Source organism: Balaenoptera acutorostrata, chromosome 17, assembly GCF_949987535.1.
Source record: "Balaenoptera acutorostrata chromosome 17, mBalAcu1.1, whole genome shotgun sequence".
Classification (NCBI taxonomy): domain Eukaryota; kingdom Metazoa; phylum Chordata; class Mammalia; order Artiodactyla; family Balaenopteridae; genus Balaenoptera; species Balaenoptera acutorostrata.
In genome coordinates, this window is record NC_080080.1 from 25,098,884 (window position 1) to 25,118,003 (window position 19,120).

Here is a 19,120-nt window from a genome sequence, read left to right on the forward strand (position 1 = left end):
AGAAATGTTGATTCCTAAACCTAACTAGATATTTGCTTAAAAAAACAGTAATATGCTATTATTCTAACTTTGTCCATGATATATAAGTAGAAGAAGTTTGAGAAATGTAAATGTAAATAAGCAAGAACTGTTTTTCTTTTTCTGTTATTTTCACTGTGACCTAGTCATTGACATTTGTCTACTGGCATTTATTTTATTTTCTATTTTTCATATTAGTGTACCTACGTATTTCAAATAAAATTTACTCCCTTGACTCTGGCTCATATTTTATAGATTATTACATACGACTTTGGTTATAGACAATGACTCATATTCTCTGTTATACATTACAGTATCTGATACATCAGTGGCTGTTAGAAGGAGAAAAAACATCTTGGATTCCCAGGAAAATCTTGGCAAATTTTTGCCTATTTTCAAAGTGTAATTGTTAACAAGGTGCTCTCAAAAATCCCCAAATTAGAAGAAAATGTTATAGATATGTGGCTATTTATTAGCCTTAAAAAAGAATTCAATATTTTTTATTTCTTCCATGTAGAACCCATGGTTGCCTTAGCTTATCTTCTCACATAGAAACTTCATTAACTTTTAAAGAAATGCAATTTTTAAATGCTGTCTTTAAATGTAGTGTTCATGTATTGTGAGAAAAATTTTTCAAAATGCTTTGCCATTCACCAGTTATGTATGTGTGTGTGTGTGTGTGTGTGTGTGTGTGTGTGTGTGTAAAGAGAGAGACAGAGTGAGAGAGAGATCATCTCAAAGTGTAGTTGTGCAAATTTATGAGAAAGTGGTGTTTGGCACAATGGGTATAATTAATGGTTATGTACATCTGGTAAGTGTAGTGGTTATATACTCAATTGCTTCTATCTGACAGCTTTGGAAACAAAATATTGAATAAAACACAGAACCAAAACTATTTTGAAAAACAGTCCCCAATTTTCTAAATTTTAGGATATCTAGGTTAAATTGTATAGGATCTTACCAGAACATCTTCAGTTAGTACCAACATAAAGCTTTATTTAAAACTCTCTCCAATTGCAGTTCTCTATGTATAATATTATACTACTCCTTAATACTTTTTTTTACATATCTAAATTCACAAAACTGGTGAGTGGCATAGAATCTCAAAACCTTTTTTATAGTCATTTTAGGTTAAAAAAATATATAATTTGTCTTCATCATTGGAATACATAATAAAGAATATAGAATATGTATGTAATTTTCTATGTAGGAATATCAACTGAATGTGCAGTCATTTGTCTTCTAAGAGCAAACACTTTAATGCCTGGAGAAAATAGACAAATTCCACATTTCTAATATACATACATTTTAAATACATAGATAAATAATATGTCATATAAATGTCATGTTTTGCTAAATTTGAGAAATAATCAGTAACACCTTTCTGAGAAATAGGAAGAGCCATTAATTTTGAGGTAATTGTTATTGATGCGCATTGAAAAAGTGGATCAAACAAACAACTGTCAGTATGGAAGAAGGCAAAGCATATATTTGTAGAATCAAGTTTTTTTTTTTCTTACTGAACATAGAATACCTGTAAAGAAATATAGTAAAATTCATATGATAAGGTGTGTATAGTACTACCTGTTAGATGTTTCTGAAATGTACCCAAAAAGGATGGCGGGGTTTGTGGGGGACAAATCACTTGAATCAATTTCAAAAATTGAAAGTTCCCAAAGATACATGTGTTCTGTCCAGTCTCTTCCTTCCTCCCTCTCTCCCTCCCACTCTTCCTCCCTCTGCCTAACTGAGAAACTTTATCAATGATTGGAGATATATTATACTCTCATTATTATGCTCTTATCTCTTTCTTGGTCATAGTTTTGCCTTCAATTTACCTTAAGCAAACAGTATGTAATGGGTCATTATTAATTTTATACCCAAAGAAATCAAAAGTCCTAGGAATGCTAAACCTAGGGGGAAAAAAAAACCTTAGAAGCACATAATAGTATATATTTGGAGAATTACACTTGTTCAAACAATCCAAATTTATTATAAATATCAATAATTTGGTGCTACAAGAATATAATTTTGATTTGGTGTGTGAAAGAACTTTCTAATTCTCACATTTGTCATCAAGGGTGGATATCAGTAGTAACAAATACTTCTGTAGTGCTTGCCGGACATTTTTCCAAGTGATGTGCTTGTCTTAACTTATTTAGAACTGACAAGAACTTAAGGATTAGATACTATTTTCATCTACATTTTGCCAGTTAGGAAACAGAAGGGGAAGGAAGCAACCTGCCCGATGTCACACAACAGCAAATGGCAACATTGAGATTTATTCCAGAGTCCAGCCCCAGAGTTATCATAACATATTTATGCTAATTACATGAACTCTGGGTAGGTTCATCATCAAAATAATTATGGTAAAAATAATATTCAGCATAGGCACTGTGCTAAATTTTTACAAGCATTATCCAACTTAATCCTCACAATACAACAATGGGATAACTCCTAGTATCAACCTCACATTTTCCCTAGTTTATTGGGATAAAGTAACTTACCCAATATTAAGTTGCTGACAAGCAGTGGAATATGTTATTCAATTGTATACTCTAGAATCCAGGCTCACAGTCACTAACTTCAACTGCTTCTTAAAACCCCCAAACTTTGGAAATAATATGTTCATTAACAATTGCAGGTGTTTATGCAACATGGGGACACTGTAAAATATATTTAAATGTCTGACAGTAATCTCTGTACTTCAAGTTTTCTCAGTGATTCAACTAGACTGCCTTTGGAATTATGGTCATTTGTAGCTATAAAGATAGATGACTGATTGAATCAAAAAAAGCAAATCAGGAAGAGAGGACATTATAGAAATTTTACAGTATTTGTAGCAGATAGAGAAGAAACTGAAAAAGTTGAATTTTGAAGAAAATTTCTGGTAATGTATTTCATAGGTCCTGGATAAAATGTTGATCCTGAAGATGAAATCCAAAGTCACTGGAAAGAATGCTGTGTTTTATGTAAATTTAGTGACTCTAGATAGAGTGAGTTGAAGATATTCTCAAGCTATGTTTTTGAGGGAAGAAAACGTTTTCTCCACGGGATAGTGGTTTTATAGTATTTGTGCTTCTCTCAGGGTTCAGACAAGAAGGAAAGAAACTGACATACTTAAAGTAGGAACACATTTAATAACAAGAATTCTGAATTTAAGGCTGTGGTATGAAGGTCAGAGAAAACCTTCACTAGCTTTCAAGAAATCAGAAATTTGCAGAAATCGCAGGAAAACACTAATTGCGAGCTCAATTTTTTGCAGCACCGAAACAATTGTTTTAAATAAGAATTCTGGTAAGCTGATGAAAAATCTTCACCTCTAACACCTGCTGAATCCAATGCACTTACCTACCAAGACATAATAATGGGTTATACTCAATTCACATTCTAAGTCTTATGGAATTGCCTTCATTGGCAAAATCTAATAGACAACTTTGCTGGCAAAGAGAGGTAGTCTAGCAAGCATAGTCCAAGATTCACAGGCACTTCAATACAATGGAAAGAACAGAAAAGAGTAGAAATGAATGTTAGTTGCCTACTTTTCTATCTATATCTTTACAATGTTCATAGTCACATCCATATTTATCTTATCCCTACCCCATACCCTATGTATATCATTATCTATATCCATTTCCATATCTAAATCTATACCTAGCACATGTTTCTAACATTGTGAATTTGCCGTCCTCACACATGATGCCTTTTTGGGAATTTTATGTTTGATACAAGCTACAGCTCATTTACTCTCAACAAATTATATAATCATTCAAATATTGCTGCAGCCATCTTTTCCCTTAATATTACAATTACTGTCATCTTGACATAACCATGAATTATGCTGTTGTACTTCATGTACCCCAATATCAATAGGGTATGCAGGATTTATTCTCACAGAACAGTCATTACTTTAAAGATCTATTTGTTCCTGTGGTTTTCCCATTCATTTTGAAATTAAATAGGTTAACAGTTTGTTTCAGCTGATAATTCCCTGTATATTACCTGGTTCATTTTTAAGAACTGTATAACCAAAGTAAAATTGTAAGATAATTCAAATCCAAAAATCTTATTGTGAGTAATGAGAAACCACTGTGGAAATGCTGGTGTTATAGAATTTATCCTAGCCTTAGTATACCACTGAGTTCAGACAAAAGGGCAATGGATTTTGAGTCATAGCACTAATGAAACTAACGTTTAATGGCTATTTCTTAGGTTCCAAAAAATAAGAATATATTAAAAAAAGAATGTGTAGAACTGAGTCACTTTGCTGTACAGCAGAGATTGGCAGAGCATTGTAAATCAGCTCTATTTCAATGAAAAAGAAAATACACCAGACCATTCACATGAATTGTCTTACTCAACAATCACAAAATCCTGGGACTTTGGTAATGTTACCAGTTTTTAAATAAAGCTCCCTCTCTCTTTCTGCATTCCTCATGTGTGTTTTCCCTCTGTCTCACTATAAGCAGTAATATGCTAATAGCCATTTAATTTAAAACTGTGACTTTTATGTTAATTCTCTTAACTAGAGAAAGTTTGAAATATTGCAATCAGTTGATAGGCATATTAAAAATGTATATATTAAAAGAGCCCTTTGATTACATTGTTAAAGATAGTATATATCTAGTCATTCTCCATGCTCAAGTCTCCTGGAAATAATAACATCTCACTGTTAAAAGTTGATAAACACGGGGGCTTCCCTGGTGGCGCAGTGGTTGAGAATCTGCCTGCCAATGCAGGGGACATGGGTTCGAGCCCTGGTCTGGGAAGATCCCACATGCCACAGAGCAACTAGGCCCGTGAGCCACAACTACTGAGCCTGTGCATCTGGAGCCTGTGCTCCGCAACAAGAGAGGCCACGACAGTGAGAGGCCCGCGCACCGCGATGAACAGTGGCCCCGCTCGCTGCAACTAGAGAAAGCCCTCGTACAGAAACAAAGACCCAACACACCCAAGAATAAATAGATACATAAATAAATTAAAAGCCATGCTTATAAAAATCTAAAAAAAAAAAATTGTGTGGTGATAAACTCGTTTAAAAAAAAAAGTTGATAAACACATTTAGATAATGATACAAGCATCATTTTTATCCACCAGTGTCGATGTTTTAAGGGTTCCTGTTACATTAACCTATAAAATGGCACATTTATTGCCATTAATTTAAGAAGATCTTAAACGAACAGCCTATTATTTAAAAAGCATATGCATTGACATTTTAAATGACTTTCAGGTAATTTAAATTCTATCATTTTTGCATTAATTACCAAATAATTATTTTAGTACTTTTCATATTAGTCATTGATATAAAGTTACAAGTTAATCATTTAATTCTCCCTGTAACTAGCTACTCATTACAGTTTGAAATATCATTAATGTTTCTGAATCTTTTTAAGAGGAAATGCTTCAAGAATGTTTTCATCTATTAAAAGCAGGCATGAGAAGTGATAGGACCACTTGCTTTAAGTGTGTGAATTTTAACACATTCTACAGCTTCTGATGAATGTTTTGTCTAATAAGTAACAAAATGCTAAAATATGATTAGGGGTGCATGTGGGATTAGGGGAAAGGTAGAAGAGTGGTTATACATTAGAAACTATTAAATGTAAGATGAAAAAACAACCAACATGCTCTGCCATCCTGTCACATGAGAGAACTTAATGAAACAATGGCCATAAAGTAGTTCATGACAAAACATTCACCAAATACAAATGTGAAATAGAGGAAATGTTTTGAATTTTTCATGAAACTAAATGTATTAAAGGGAAATTATTGTTCTTTAATCTGAGTTTACATGCATTTTTAAGCATCAAATTTATGGTGAGAGAAAATATTGATTGTTGTGATGTCATAAAACAAAGTAGCTACATAGCAAAATTAATATATTTCAACACTTTATTGGCAACTCCTCAAATTTTAACTTTTATAAAAAATAATATCTGAAGGACATTAACATTGCATCATCTAGGACTTTCCCCTGACATTTCTGTTTGCTAATCTTATTTAGTTTTCCTAGTTGGGAAATATCTTTGCTAACCACTGGTAACCTTTGCCATAAAGGTATCAACATGTACAGGCAGTGGTTCCCCATTAATTTCCAGGCCTTTAATTCAATGACTTCATAATTATGACACAGTTTTTTACCAGCCTCAACTACTTAAAGCTATAATGTGGGTAAAATCATGTTTTTATCTATTCCACATATTTGTTAAGAAATTTATATGGGCATTGTGGAGAAAAAAGATGAATTAAATATGCATTTTGCCCTCATGGAAAAATCATTTCCCCTATGGGAAAATCATAAGGAGAGAGACAGACTGGAGTTGGAAGTTATGGGTTTATACTTTTGCTCCACTGCCTACCAGCTGTATGGATTTAAACAATTTACTAATCAATTCTGAGCTGTGATTTCTTCAATTGTAATTCAGTGAAAATAAAATTACACTCTGGTATTCTTTAAAAGGAACATAAAATGTCATTCACTATGCAAATTTATCATATGTCAATAAGAAGGGAATATAATTGATAAGGTAATAAAACAATATATAAAAAACTAAATTTCACAAATATCTGAATTCCATGAAAAATATTATGCTTATCCATAAAATATTATGCTTTTACAGTACATAGAAAATGTGTTAAATTCAGGTAAAATACATGTATATTTAACTACTGTAATTTATAACTCATATTGAAGATAAAAATCATATTAGTTTTACCTGAAAAATAAATGTTTAAATTATATAGTTATATCCTAAAAGATATTTCAAATAGATATACATAAAATATATGGTCTCCCTTTAACTCTTGAGATTAATAACATGGTAAAAAATAACTCTGAACAAGAGTCTCTAAATAGACTATTTGGATTTTCTTAACAATTGGCATTTCTTTACATTCTCATGATTCTTGAAAACACTGCTCTAAGAATAAAATTTTTGGTTTGAAAAAGAAAGCATTATGATGGCTTTCACATTCTTCTATCATTCCAGTTCATTAATTTAACCATGTTAAGAGAGCCTCTTACATGGAATGCATTGCATGAAGAACTGGTGATAAACTATCGAGTTCCAAGCACTGACCTCAGGAAGTTTAGTGCCCAAAGGAGAAAGAGAGAAGCTTAATAAATAATCACACATAAATATTAAATTATAAAATGAAGTCTTGTAAAGAAAAGTAACAAATGGGATTCATAACTTAAAGTTTATTTTCAAATCAATCAAGTAATGTATCACAGGAGGGAGTAAAACAAGTTACTGTAAATCCTCATAATGGTACAACTATCATGAAAATAAGTTTAAAAACATACATCTTCCCTCATTTACTGAAGTGAAAAAGAAAACTAAATCTTCCATTATACAGCATGCCACTACATACTGAGTATTTAAGGATAACTGGAAAAAAACTTGCTTTTGCTAAATAGGAAAAATTCTTCACATTGTCCTCTATCATTTTGGAAAATTTAATGGTAAAAGGTTCTAAATATTTCCTAAAAAAATTGGATTATTTAATGTATCTGAACAAGTATAAAAATCTGAGATTGCATGTAAAATAATTTGTATGTTTGTATGTGCATTAGTAGTTAGTAATTCAAATATTTAATATTTTGATTTAATGAATGTGCCAAAGACAATGAGAGGAGGAACAGGGTGTTCGCTAGAAAATGGGACAAAACAGTATGCTGTAGTCTTAGACCTGGCTCTACTGTGAACTTGATCCAGTTGTTTAATATCTCCCAGTCCCTTATGCCTTCTAATCTGAGGATAAAATTGCATATTTTACCTATATAGAAAGGTTTTCAAAATATTATTTTCAAATAAATGTTGCACTGATAGGCTCTGAATCTACTTGTTTTGTATAATATCAACATGAGTCTCAGTGAATTACAGTGGTCACTAGGTTCCATGGAACCTCTATTTTCATTTGTAGAATAATATTTTAGACACTTTTTTAAAATGTATATTTCAAAGCCCCAAAGAGAGCTATGCATTGGTTTCCTATTGTTGATGCAACAAATTACTGCAAACTTAGTGGTCTGAACAACATAAATGTATTATCTTGCAGTCTGGAGAACTGAAGCCCAAAACGTATTTAAGTGGGCTGAACTCAAGGTGTCAGCAGGACTGCATCTCTTATGGAGGCTCTAGGAGAAAATCTGTTCCTTGACTTCTCCAGCTTATAGAGGCTGCTTGCCCTTCTTTGGCTTGTGTCCCTCCTTCTAGCTTCACAGCCAGAAACTGCATCACTCGAACCTCTGCTTTCATTGTCACATCTCCTACTCTGATCCTCCTACCTTCCTTTGATAAGGACCCTTGTGAATACTTTGATCCATCCAGATAATCTAGGGTAATTTCCTATTCTTAAGATTTTAACTTAATCACATCTGTAAAGTTCCTTTTGTCATACAAGGTGACATATTTAAATATTCCAGTGATTAGAGCCCAGGCAATTTTGGAAGGCCATTTTTCATAGTATAATATCATACATATCATCATAACAGTCTGGTTATAAGGTAAATAGGTTCTCAGACTTTTTTTGTTGCGAAATCATTTGTCCTTTTTTTTCCCTGACAATGTTTCTTATTTTTCTGAAAAAATACTCTGAGCATTTAAAGTGGGGAATACTTTATTTTTACATCTTTATATCAAGAAATAATGTTGAAAAAATCTAGAAAATTATTTAACAACTAATTAGTTCCCCAATTACCCCGAAATTCTAGTACTAGGTATATTCTCAAGAGAAATATGTATAAATGCTTACAAAACATGTAACACATGTTCGTGGCAGTAGTATTTACAAAAGACCCAACTGGAAAAAAAAAAGTCCACCAACAATAGAATGGATAAATAAATTGAAGTATATTCATAAAATGGAATCCTATAGAGCAATGAAAGTTAAGTTCCATACTACTGCTATAATAATACAAAGGTAATGTTGAGTCAAAGAAGCCAGAGGCAGAATAATTTTATTATATGATTTTATTTATATAAAGTTTTAAGACATGGAAAACTAATTTGTTTCATTAGGAGTCAGGGACTGCACCTAGCCTCTGATATATACCCATTATTGTAGGCAGAATAATGATTCCAGAATAATGGTTCCCTCAGAACCTGCAAATATGTTCTATCACATGGCAAAAGGAACTTTACAAATGGAATTAAGATTACAGATGTTATAATAGGAAGATATTTGAATTATCCATTTGGGCACAGTCTAATTACATGAGCATTTAAAAGCAGAGGCAGAAGAGGCAGAGAACTTCTTCCAGCCTGAGGTAGAAGAGGGAGCAGCAGAGAGATGAGGTAGAAGGGGAAACCATAGATATCTGAAGAATGAGAAGAACTTGGACTGCCATTGCTGACTCTGGAGATGGAGGAAGGGGGCCGCAAACCAAGGAATGCTGGCAATTTCTAAAAGCTGAGAATAACCCCAAGCTAACAGCCAGCAAGGAAAGGAGGACCTTAATCTTACAACTTCATGAAACTGAATTCTGGCAATAGCCTGCTGAATTTGGAAGTGAAGCAGATGTAACTTCAGAGTTTCCAGAAAGCAACGCAGTCTAGCTGACACCATGATTCCATTCTTGCGAGACTCTAAGCAGAGAATCAGTTGAGTTATGCTCTGCCTAGATCCACGTAACTGTGAGATAATAATGGGTGTTGTTTAAGTTTGTGATAACTTGGATTAAGTATAGGAAAATTATACGCTTGTTCTTTATAAGAAAACTAAGCACATAATAAAAATTTATAATATCTGACCATAAAGTAAATTTGAATGAATTTCAAAGGATTAAATTCATAGAGAAAATGTTATCTGACTATAATGCAAATGAGATACACATTGGTAACAAAATATAACTAAAGTAACCCATATGTTTATAATTTAAGCAATGTATTTCTAACCATGGAACAAAGAGGAAATCACAAAGGAATTTAGAAAAAAGTTTGACTAGGTCCCTTGCGGGGTGTAGCTTATGCAGCAAAAAGAGGAAAATTTAAAGCTGTAAATGCTTATATACTCTAGAGAAAATTGCTATGTAAGTGTTTAAGAATGGACTTTTCTGTATTTTCTGTATATATATATATATATATATATATATATATATTTTTTTTTTTTTTTTTTTTTTTTTTTTGGGCCTCACCATGCGGTATGTGGGAATCTTAGTTCTCGACCAGGGATCGAACCCGCGCCCCCTGAAGTGAAAGCGCAGTCTTAACCACTGGACTTCCAGGGAAGTCCCAAGAGTGGACTTTGATAAGGATGTTGATGAAGACATACTGAACAAAGTATATAGAACCTAAATGTTCATCAACAGTGAGTGAATAAATGAATTGTGGTATATTTATTGTAGTAGATTCCTATACAACAGTGGTTCTCAAAATGTGAACCATGTATCCTTGAAAGTTCTGAGACATTTTCAGGGGGGCCATGAAATCAAAATTATTTCCATAATACTACCGAGGAATTATTCACCTTTTTCTCTGTATTGGCATTTGCCCTCATGCACAAAAGTAATGCTGGGTATAAAACTGCTGGTGCATTAACACAAGTCAGTGACTTCAAACTGTACTAGTAATCATTAGTCATTGTATTCTTTACTGCCACACACTTGCAGTGCAAAAAAAAAAAAAAAATCCAATTGTACTTAAGAATGTTCCTGTTAAAGCTATAACTAATTATTTCATTAAATGCCCACCCTGTAATACTCCTCTTTTTAATGACCTGTGCGACAAAATGGAAAAAAATGAAAAACAAACAAACAAAAACCTTATGCCTACTAAAATATGATGGGTGTCTGAAGGAAAAATAGCTTGAGTTGTCAGCTGAACTAGCCACTTTTTTCATGGAACAAACTTTTTATTTGAAAGAATGATTAACAGATAAACTATGGTTAGTCACACTTAGGCATTTGGTATCTATTTCCCCCCTGCTCCTCCGAAAAATATGAACCTGACTTGTTACTTCAAGGAAAACAACTGACAGGATTTGCTGTCAGTGATGAAGTCTGAGTTTTCAAGTAAAAAATTAGAATTTTGGAAAACTTCAATCCACCACTGTAAGCTTTAGAGCTTCCCCAAGTTTAAAGATTTTTCTGGTGCGATCAATAGAAATAAAAATATATGTGATTTTTACATATTTTATAATGAAGTGTATCAATATTTGGAAGATCTCTCTAACTCAGTGAACCAATATATTTCAAATGACCAATGCATGCATAATGTTAAAAAATGCATGAGTAAATACAATCTATTGCAAGGACAAGGTGAACCAAAGGACTTTAATGTTACAGAGTGCAAAAATATTAGCTGATATGGTTTGAATTCAACATTGTAACTAGTCAAGTTTTTATGTAGTATCAAAGAAGAATAACCACTTTTACAAGCAAAAGCTATTAGAATACTCTTCCCTTTTACAACTAAATGTCTAAGTGAGATCAGGGTTCTTCATACCCATCAAACAAAATAACATATTGCAATATATTCAATAAAGAAGCAGATATGATAATCTAGCTACTTTCTACTAATGGACAGGCATTAAAGAGATTTGCAAAAATAAAGCACAGTGTATTCTTCTCGTTGTTTGTTTTGGAAAAGATAGTTATTTAATACTAAAATATTATTTATGTCAACACATAATGGATTTATTCTGTATATTTTTAAATGATATTACTAATGTACATTTTAAAATGTTTCTCAGTTTAAACTTAAATAGGGTAAATATTGATAGATCTAGCCTGCAATATCTTTTTGGGGTTCTTAATAAATTTTTAGAGTAAGTAGGCCTGAGACAAACGAGAACTACTGCTATTCAGAAATAAAAATATTTGATAATTTCAGTACAGACTAATTCTACCTATATAATGTTGGGCAAAAATAGCAAGTATATTAAAAAATAATATAATTCCATTGCATAAAATTCTCAATCCTAACTCTCATATTAAGAATAAAAAATGAGAAAGTTACATAAAGGGCAATTCATAGAAAATTTTTAAAATTATTCATCTTCATTAGTTTTATAAAAATTATATCCAATGAATGTGCTTTTTCTTATTTTTAATTTTTCTTTTCTGCTTTATTAAGTGTCAATTGTAAATTATATTTTATATAATCGAGCTTATTATATGCAATAAATTATTAGCAAAGTAAGTAGTGAATTATGGGCAAAAATATCAGACAACTATTTGTTATGTAAACTTATGCATTATTAACCAAAAGTAATTTGCAACTATTAATTTTAATAGAACTTCCTGGAATCTGATAAAACAGAATCACTTCCCACATGTAGAAATTTTACTTTAGAGATTTCATATTTAGATCACATCTCTTCCTTTAATATTAAATTTCATGAAATATTTCCCACTCATATATATTTTAAACTGTCAGGAAAATTCAACAGAAATGTCTTCTAAGTGTTATTAAAATCAACAGCTAAAATATGCACAGACCCATAATCTCATAACTTAGTTCCCAAAGTTTGAATTGATCAATATTTTCATATAGATGATATATGGGATAGGCATGATAAACAGTAATAGCACACACACATAAATAAACATATTTATATATACTTATAGCAATTGCTTTCGATGAGTGACACGTTCTAATCAACATGTAATAAATTAATTCACACCACACACACTCACAAAGCTTAGGGATTTGATAAAATGACTTTTAATACTCTTTCAACTCTATTAGGTAAAATGTCTATAGCTAATAGTTAATTCTGTTTATGTTTCAGGTTAACAGGATTCCATCTGCCACCACCAGTGACAAGTACCAAATCTGTGTTCTCACTACGTTTGACCAGTGATTTTGCAGTTAGTGCTCATGGATTTAAAGTATACTATGAAGGTAAGTGATGGTAATATAAAAGGACCACTGCCCAGTTCAATGTAGTAAAACCAAAATTCTCCAGGGTAAAAATAGAAGAAAAATCACCAGGACAGAAGTTATACTTCATCCTGCTATGTCAAATCTTATACCAAGATTCACCTTCTCAATAATCATCAATATATAATAAAAAGCTAGACTTAGTAGGCTTTAATGTTTCATTGCAGTGTGCCTAGACAGAGGAAAACCTTGCCCATAAATCTTCTTAGGAGATGAGACCATGGCATCTCTATAGGTTTAAACCTTAATAAAAGGGAACAGAATCTGAGAGTAAAAGGAAACTAGGCCTGATTTGAGATTCAGGCATCACAGACTCCACCCTATTCTCCTCTGTTCTTTGCCTCTCTGCCATAAAATAAACTGGTCATTTGTGTTCTCTGCAAGTTGGAATAAAGAGAAAATTCTATTAAGAGACAAGAGTTGACATTTTTCATTTTAAACCAGTATTTCCAGTCCCACAGATCCATAATCCCTTAACCACAAAGAGGAAAATAAAGAAGCACTTGAAACTGATGTTTTTTATCTGGAAGTTTGCTACAGGCTCACTTAGTATCAAAACCTGAACTGATTGGAGGTCATTTATAATCTTTATTTATCCCACATAGTGTGGGGACTCATGTTTCACTATACAATTATTGTTTGATAACTGGGTAACACCACAGGCTCTGCTGATGGTGTTAAAAATGTACAGAATCTGTATTGTTTTCCCTTTTTACAGTGTAAAAAAAATCTGAAGGTAAAAATAACCTGTTCTCAAGGCTTCATATTGAGGTCATGTAGTTGTAATTTCTTCTCTATGTGACTTGACAATAAAACCTAGTTTAGGGAAGGATCCCTTCCTTACCCATAGGAATAGCATAACAGAATTCAACTTGCCTCCCCAGGACCATATTACCGGAATGCACCACACCAGATCTAACATCATGATAAGAGATATACAAATACAGTAGCAGGGGTGGTTACTTTCTAAAGCACATAATAATTCAAAATATAATATGTTTAAAGAGCACTCTAGAAAACAATCATATATAAAATAGAATTGCTTTAGTATACAGGTTAACAGTTTGCATGTGGGGAAAGTTTTAAACTGAAAGTTTCATCTAGTGCTTTCTCCCTAGGAAAAAAATACCTGCTAGTAAACTGTTGAGTAAAAATATTTTCTCTTTTTTTAATATTCTTAATAATGCCATATCACAGCAGTTTTGAACACTATTTTCTACCTAATACATTTCTGAACTGTCTTTCTCTAGCAGGGGAGGATGCATTCCAAGACTTATTTTCCTCCATTGTGATAGTAATAATCATTATTTTTGAAGGTACTTTCACAATAGTTGAATATTTTTATCTTGGCAACTTAATTCATAGTTTAAAACACTACAAACACAAAGGGTTTAATTTTAAGTGTAATTTTGGCAATATTGAAGGAGTTAGTAATACAATAGTTTTCTATTAAAGGCTCCATAATAGAGAATTTGTACTCTGTTCATCAAAGTATAAAAATATTTTAGGTTAGTTTATTCTTTCAGCAAATACTAAGTATACTGAAATTGTAGGAACTTGGAAGATGTATTATAATATTGCCATACTTTCTGGTTTGACTGTCAAGTTTCATGAAATATTGTCAAAAATATTTTCATAGCTCTCCATTGTTTCTACATATACAACATTAAATTTCTGTCTTTTCTGCTTCAGTGAAAATGGATTCATATATCTTCATGACATTTCAATGTATGTTTGGGAGATCCTGACTTAAAATATAAGGTACTAGGCATCTGGGTAGTATTGAGGGATTGGTCATCACCCTGCAGAACATCTTCAGGTATTGATTTGTGATGGGTATCTTCTACCATGTATACTACTTTTCTATGGCTACCATAGCAAACAACCACAAATTTAGCAGCAAAACAACAAAAATATATTATCTCACAGTTTTGTAGTTGAAAAGTCCTGGTTGTCTCTGCTAGTCCTCTGCTCAGAGTTTCATAAGGCTGAAATAAAAATGTCAGCTGGTTAGGCTTTTATCAGAAGGCTCTGGAAAAGATCTATTGCCCACCGTTTCTAGAGGCCTCTCTCTTCCTTGCATGTAAGACCTACATTTGTGAGCTAGCCACTGGTGAAATGAATCCTTCTCATACTTGAAATCTCTCTGATGTTCCCTTCTTAGTGCATCTCTCTACTATCTTCTTTTCCCACACACCTCTGACTTCAGCTGGAGAAATTTCTTAGCTTCTAAGGGCCTATGTCATTAGATTAGCCTTGATTATCCATGTAGACCCAATTTCCCCAAGTTAAAGTCCTTAAGCATAATTACACGTGCAAAGTCCTTTTTGCAAGGTAATACGACATATTCACAGGTTCCAGGGATTCTGTAGTGTGTGTGTGGGCGTGTGGGTTAGGCTTCATTAGTCCTACCACACCATGTGCAACATTATGTAATATTTTACAGAGGGAGTAGCTACAAGCATTTATTTATTTAACCACAGCCAATGACACTCTCAAGGCCAACTGGTGTATTGTGAAGTTCAGAAAACTTAGTTTGAAATTTCAAAGCCTGTCCTCTAAATTTACACCTGTATTTTTTGTTTTGTTTTGGTTTTTTTGCAGGATGAACCTAATGTCTGAATCTCATTTATTTTCATTTCATCTCCCTCCATATAATCACTTACTAATTACTTTCTTTATTTTTTAAAGTTTCCTGAGACTTTGTCCTTGTGTACTAGAATTTATGAGGTCTCTATTTATTAGTGATATTTGTGCATTTTTCTGTGTTTCTCAAACTGCCAATAGTGGACCACATGCATCAGAATCATCTGGAGAATTTGCTAAAATGTAGAATTCTTGGCCCCAATTACAATCCTGAATCAGACTGTAGAGTGAAGCCGTATAATATGCATTATAATTCCAATTGCAAATCCAATGTAGAAAAATTGATAAATGTACGTCATCTGTGATCTTCACAGACCTTCTCTGTTGTTACAAACTTCTGCTATCTTACTTCAGCCCATATACTTTAAAACTGTGGAGGGTGATATCCCCGTTTCACACATTTTGATTGAGTTTCAGAGCTCTTAACCATTTATCAGAAATGCTTTTAAACTTCTTGAAGTTGAAGCTGTGAGGTATTACATTTCTGTGGAAAATTTTCCCCATTAATATCTAGCTGCATATATTTTTATTTTTCCTCATTATTGCCTATCATACACTTGAATTTCTTGTCACTGTTTCTCAAAATTTGTTTCACAGAACTTTGTTTTCATATGTTTCTTAAGATTTATAAAAACAAATGAGTAGAATAGTGTTCTGTGAAACAAGTTGGAAAAACACTAGTGTATACTAAGTTGAATAGTCATATAACCATCTTTCAAAATTTGATCAGGATAAAACTGGTACCCATCTGTATTCTGTGGAGCACACAATGGAAATGCTCTTTTGTCTTTTCAGATCTGCCAAACAGAGTTCAAAATATATTCTAGTTTCTGCTAAAAGTTATTTTGTACAATGGACTCCTTTCACATTTTACTTTCAAAGCTACGTAATCATTCTTTATAGGTGCAAGATCATAAAGGTATACCATAGACTATCTTATCATTTTGGAATTGTTTATTGTAGAAAGTAATATAATCCAAGCATATAGTGGATTATATACATATTACATGTAATCATTAAATATTATTATATATTATATGAATTGGTTAGTTTAATGTCTAGGAGAATCTCAATGAATAATTTCAGTATGTATCAGTGATCCTTCAATGATCAGAAACAGACATAAAAATAAAAAGTCTTGAAAATCGCTTCAAACTCAAGGTAGCTATTATGCCCTAATGATTATTGATGTGTATGACTAAGTAATTAAGATATTACAGGGATAACAGTCTCAGTTTTAGCAAATTTGCTGTTCAATCATTTTCACATTTTAATTAAGAAACATAAAAATTTGTTTAATAACAGTATTACTACTAGGTAACATTTACTGAGTGATTTCTTTGTGTCAATCACAGTGCTAAACATTTTACATGGATTTTTCTCACCCTAGAAAATTATATGAAAAATTGTAATGAGCAAGAATTTAATAAAGCACTAACCTTAATGTAAAAATATGTTTAAGTACCCTAGAGATATAAACTGTATATATTTCAGAGACTTATTCTATACCTAACTACAAACTAATTCCATTATAAATATATATGACCACATAAAATTTAGTGCAAAAGAGCATTACAAAAGTAAGAATTACTGATAATGCTGTGTATAAAACAATACGAAATATAAAAGTTGAAATATATTTTTGTGTATATTACATGTGACCTATATATTCTGTGTCCTTTTTAAACATTTCACATACAGAAGAATGTTTATATTATTTACTATTCTATTTTAGCTATCCATCACACATGTTTACTAAAAGTTTTCACTTGAGAATGTCAAATGACTTTAGTGATTTTTAATTTTAGGTGTTATTTTTTATTCCTAAGCTTTATAAATTTAAACTGCAGTACCATGAACTTTAATGGAGAGATTACAAGTTAGAATGAAGTCAGTTATGCTTCTAGCAAGACAGCTGAATTGTAGCAAGAGAAATTTATGTAATAAAATTACATATATTAGTTTTCTAGCAATGAAGGTAGGTTAGGTTCATAAAAGAAGTTAATGGATCTTTACCTTACTTTTAAAAATAAATGAGAGATATCATATTTTTAAAACATAATACAAGGAAATATAATACGTGCAGAGACTGTTTTTTTTGGTCTCTCGATCAAATTCAAATATTTTGCCTTCAGGGTTCCATAGAGTCTGGCTACTTAGGCATTGAAACATCTTAATCCATGGCCTGCCCCCCCCCCCCAACTTTACTTACTTTGGGTAACTTCCTGCCCTGAAATTCGGATTGAGCTGCAGGCAGAAGATGAGATTATCCTCCTACCTCCACTCCCACTACTGGTGCCATCCCTGTGCTCCAGCTTTTCTTGGCTTCATTAGCCACCAGTGGCTAAGGGCAGGAGCAGGAGGTAGAGCTGGTACCAGGGAACTAGGATGAGATCCTGTCTCCGTCATTGCCCCTTCGTAGCATTCCCCTTTGGAATCTGGTCCTCCCTTGTTCCCCAGGGTCTAGCCTGGTGGTCTTGTTTTCCATGGCCTGCTCCTCCAGTGGTCCTTGCCTGTTTGGTCTGACACTATGGAAGACAATTTCTCAGGTGGCCTTGATCTCCATGGCACAGTCCTCTGGGTTTTCCATCCTTCATGGATAGATTCATTGGAGGTTCTATCTCTGGAATTTTATTCACTGGGAATCTGGCCCTTGGATGGTTTAGTCTTCCAGAGATCTAGGCCACCATACTCTGCCCAAGTCCCATCCCAGATGACACGGTCCTCTGAGATGTCCCACTCTTGTGAACTAACTCTCTGGCAATCAGGCTCTGTTTGGTCTGGCTCTCTGGGAGACTTGTCTTCAATGTTCAGGTCCTCACGGAGTGTGAGTAGCTGTGTCCTGGCCTTTCTGGAACAGTAGCCCTAGGTTTGAGGACTTTGGGGGTCTGGCCCTCCAGAAGTTTTGTCAGCTGCAGGCAGGTCCCTCCAAAGGTCTGTCACCACAGTCTGGCTCTTTGGTGCACCTCTTTCCTATGGCCTAGTTATCTGATAGTGTGGGAAGCTGTTCATGGGACCCTGTACTTGGCCCCAGCAGTGGTTTTGTCTGTAGTGGCCAGTGACCATCTATCTAAGTCATGAGTGCCTTCTCTCTCTTGTATTTATTTATTTAATTGAAGTATAGTTGATTTACAATATTATATTAGTTTCAGGTATACGACATAGTGATTCAATATTTTTATAGCATATACTCCACTTAAAGTTACACTGGCTATATTCTCTCCCTTTTAAATTGCTCAAAATCCCAATCTAGAGAATTACAAAAATCAGACTTTTCCCTAAATATCATCTACAGAATGGAGTTAAAAGTTACAGTGTTATAATGAATATGTGGATTTGGCTGGGTATATGCAAAAATTTATTAATTCTCAAGTTTACATCTATTATCCAGGAAGATATATATTTTCATTGTACTCACAACAAAACTTGAATAGTATTCTCAATACTATGAATGCTTTTCGACATTAAGCAATAACTCTTTTTTTAAAAAAAGCAATAACATTTTAAACATTTCCCATTTCTGCACAGTGTAGCACATACACCTGTACAACAGATCTCCAGCCTTATTT

The 19,120-nt window shown here is 33.0% G+C and overlaps 1 protein-coding gene across 3 annotated transcripts in view; it reads left to right on the plus strand.

Annotated features, from left to right (window-relative positions):
- The window catches only part of CSMD3 (CUB and Sushi multiple domains 3), a 1,183,499-nt gene that overhangs the window by 168,538 nt on the left and 995,841 nt on the right, over positions 1–19,120 (plus strand). For all 3 annotated transcript variants that reach the window (XM_007188796.2, XM_007188797.2, XM_028168178.2), the window contains exon 3: positions 12,754–12,866. In XM_007188796.2, the coding sequence (XP_007188858.2) occupies positions 12,754–12,866 (113 nt within the window). The remainder of the gene's footprint in view (positions 1–12,753; positions 12,867–19,120) is intronic.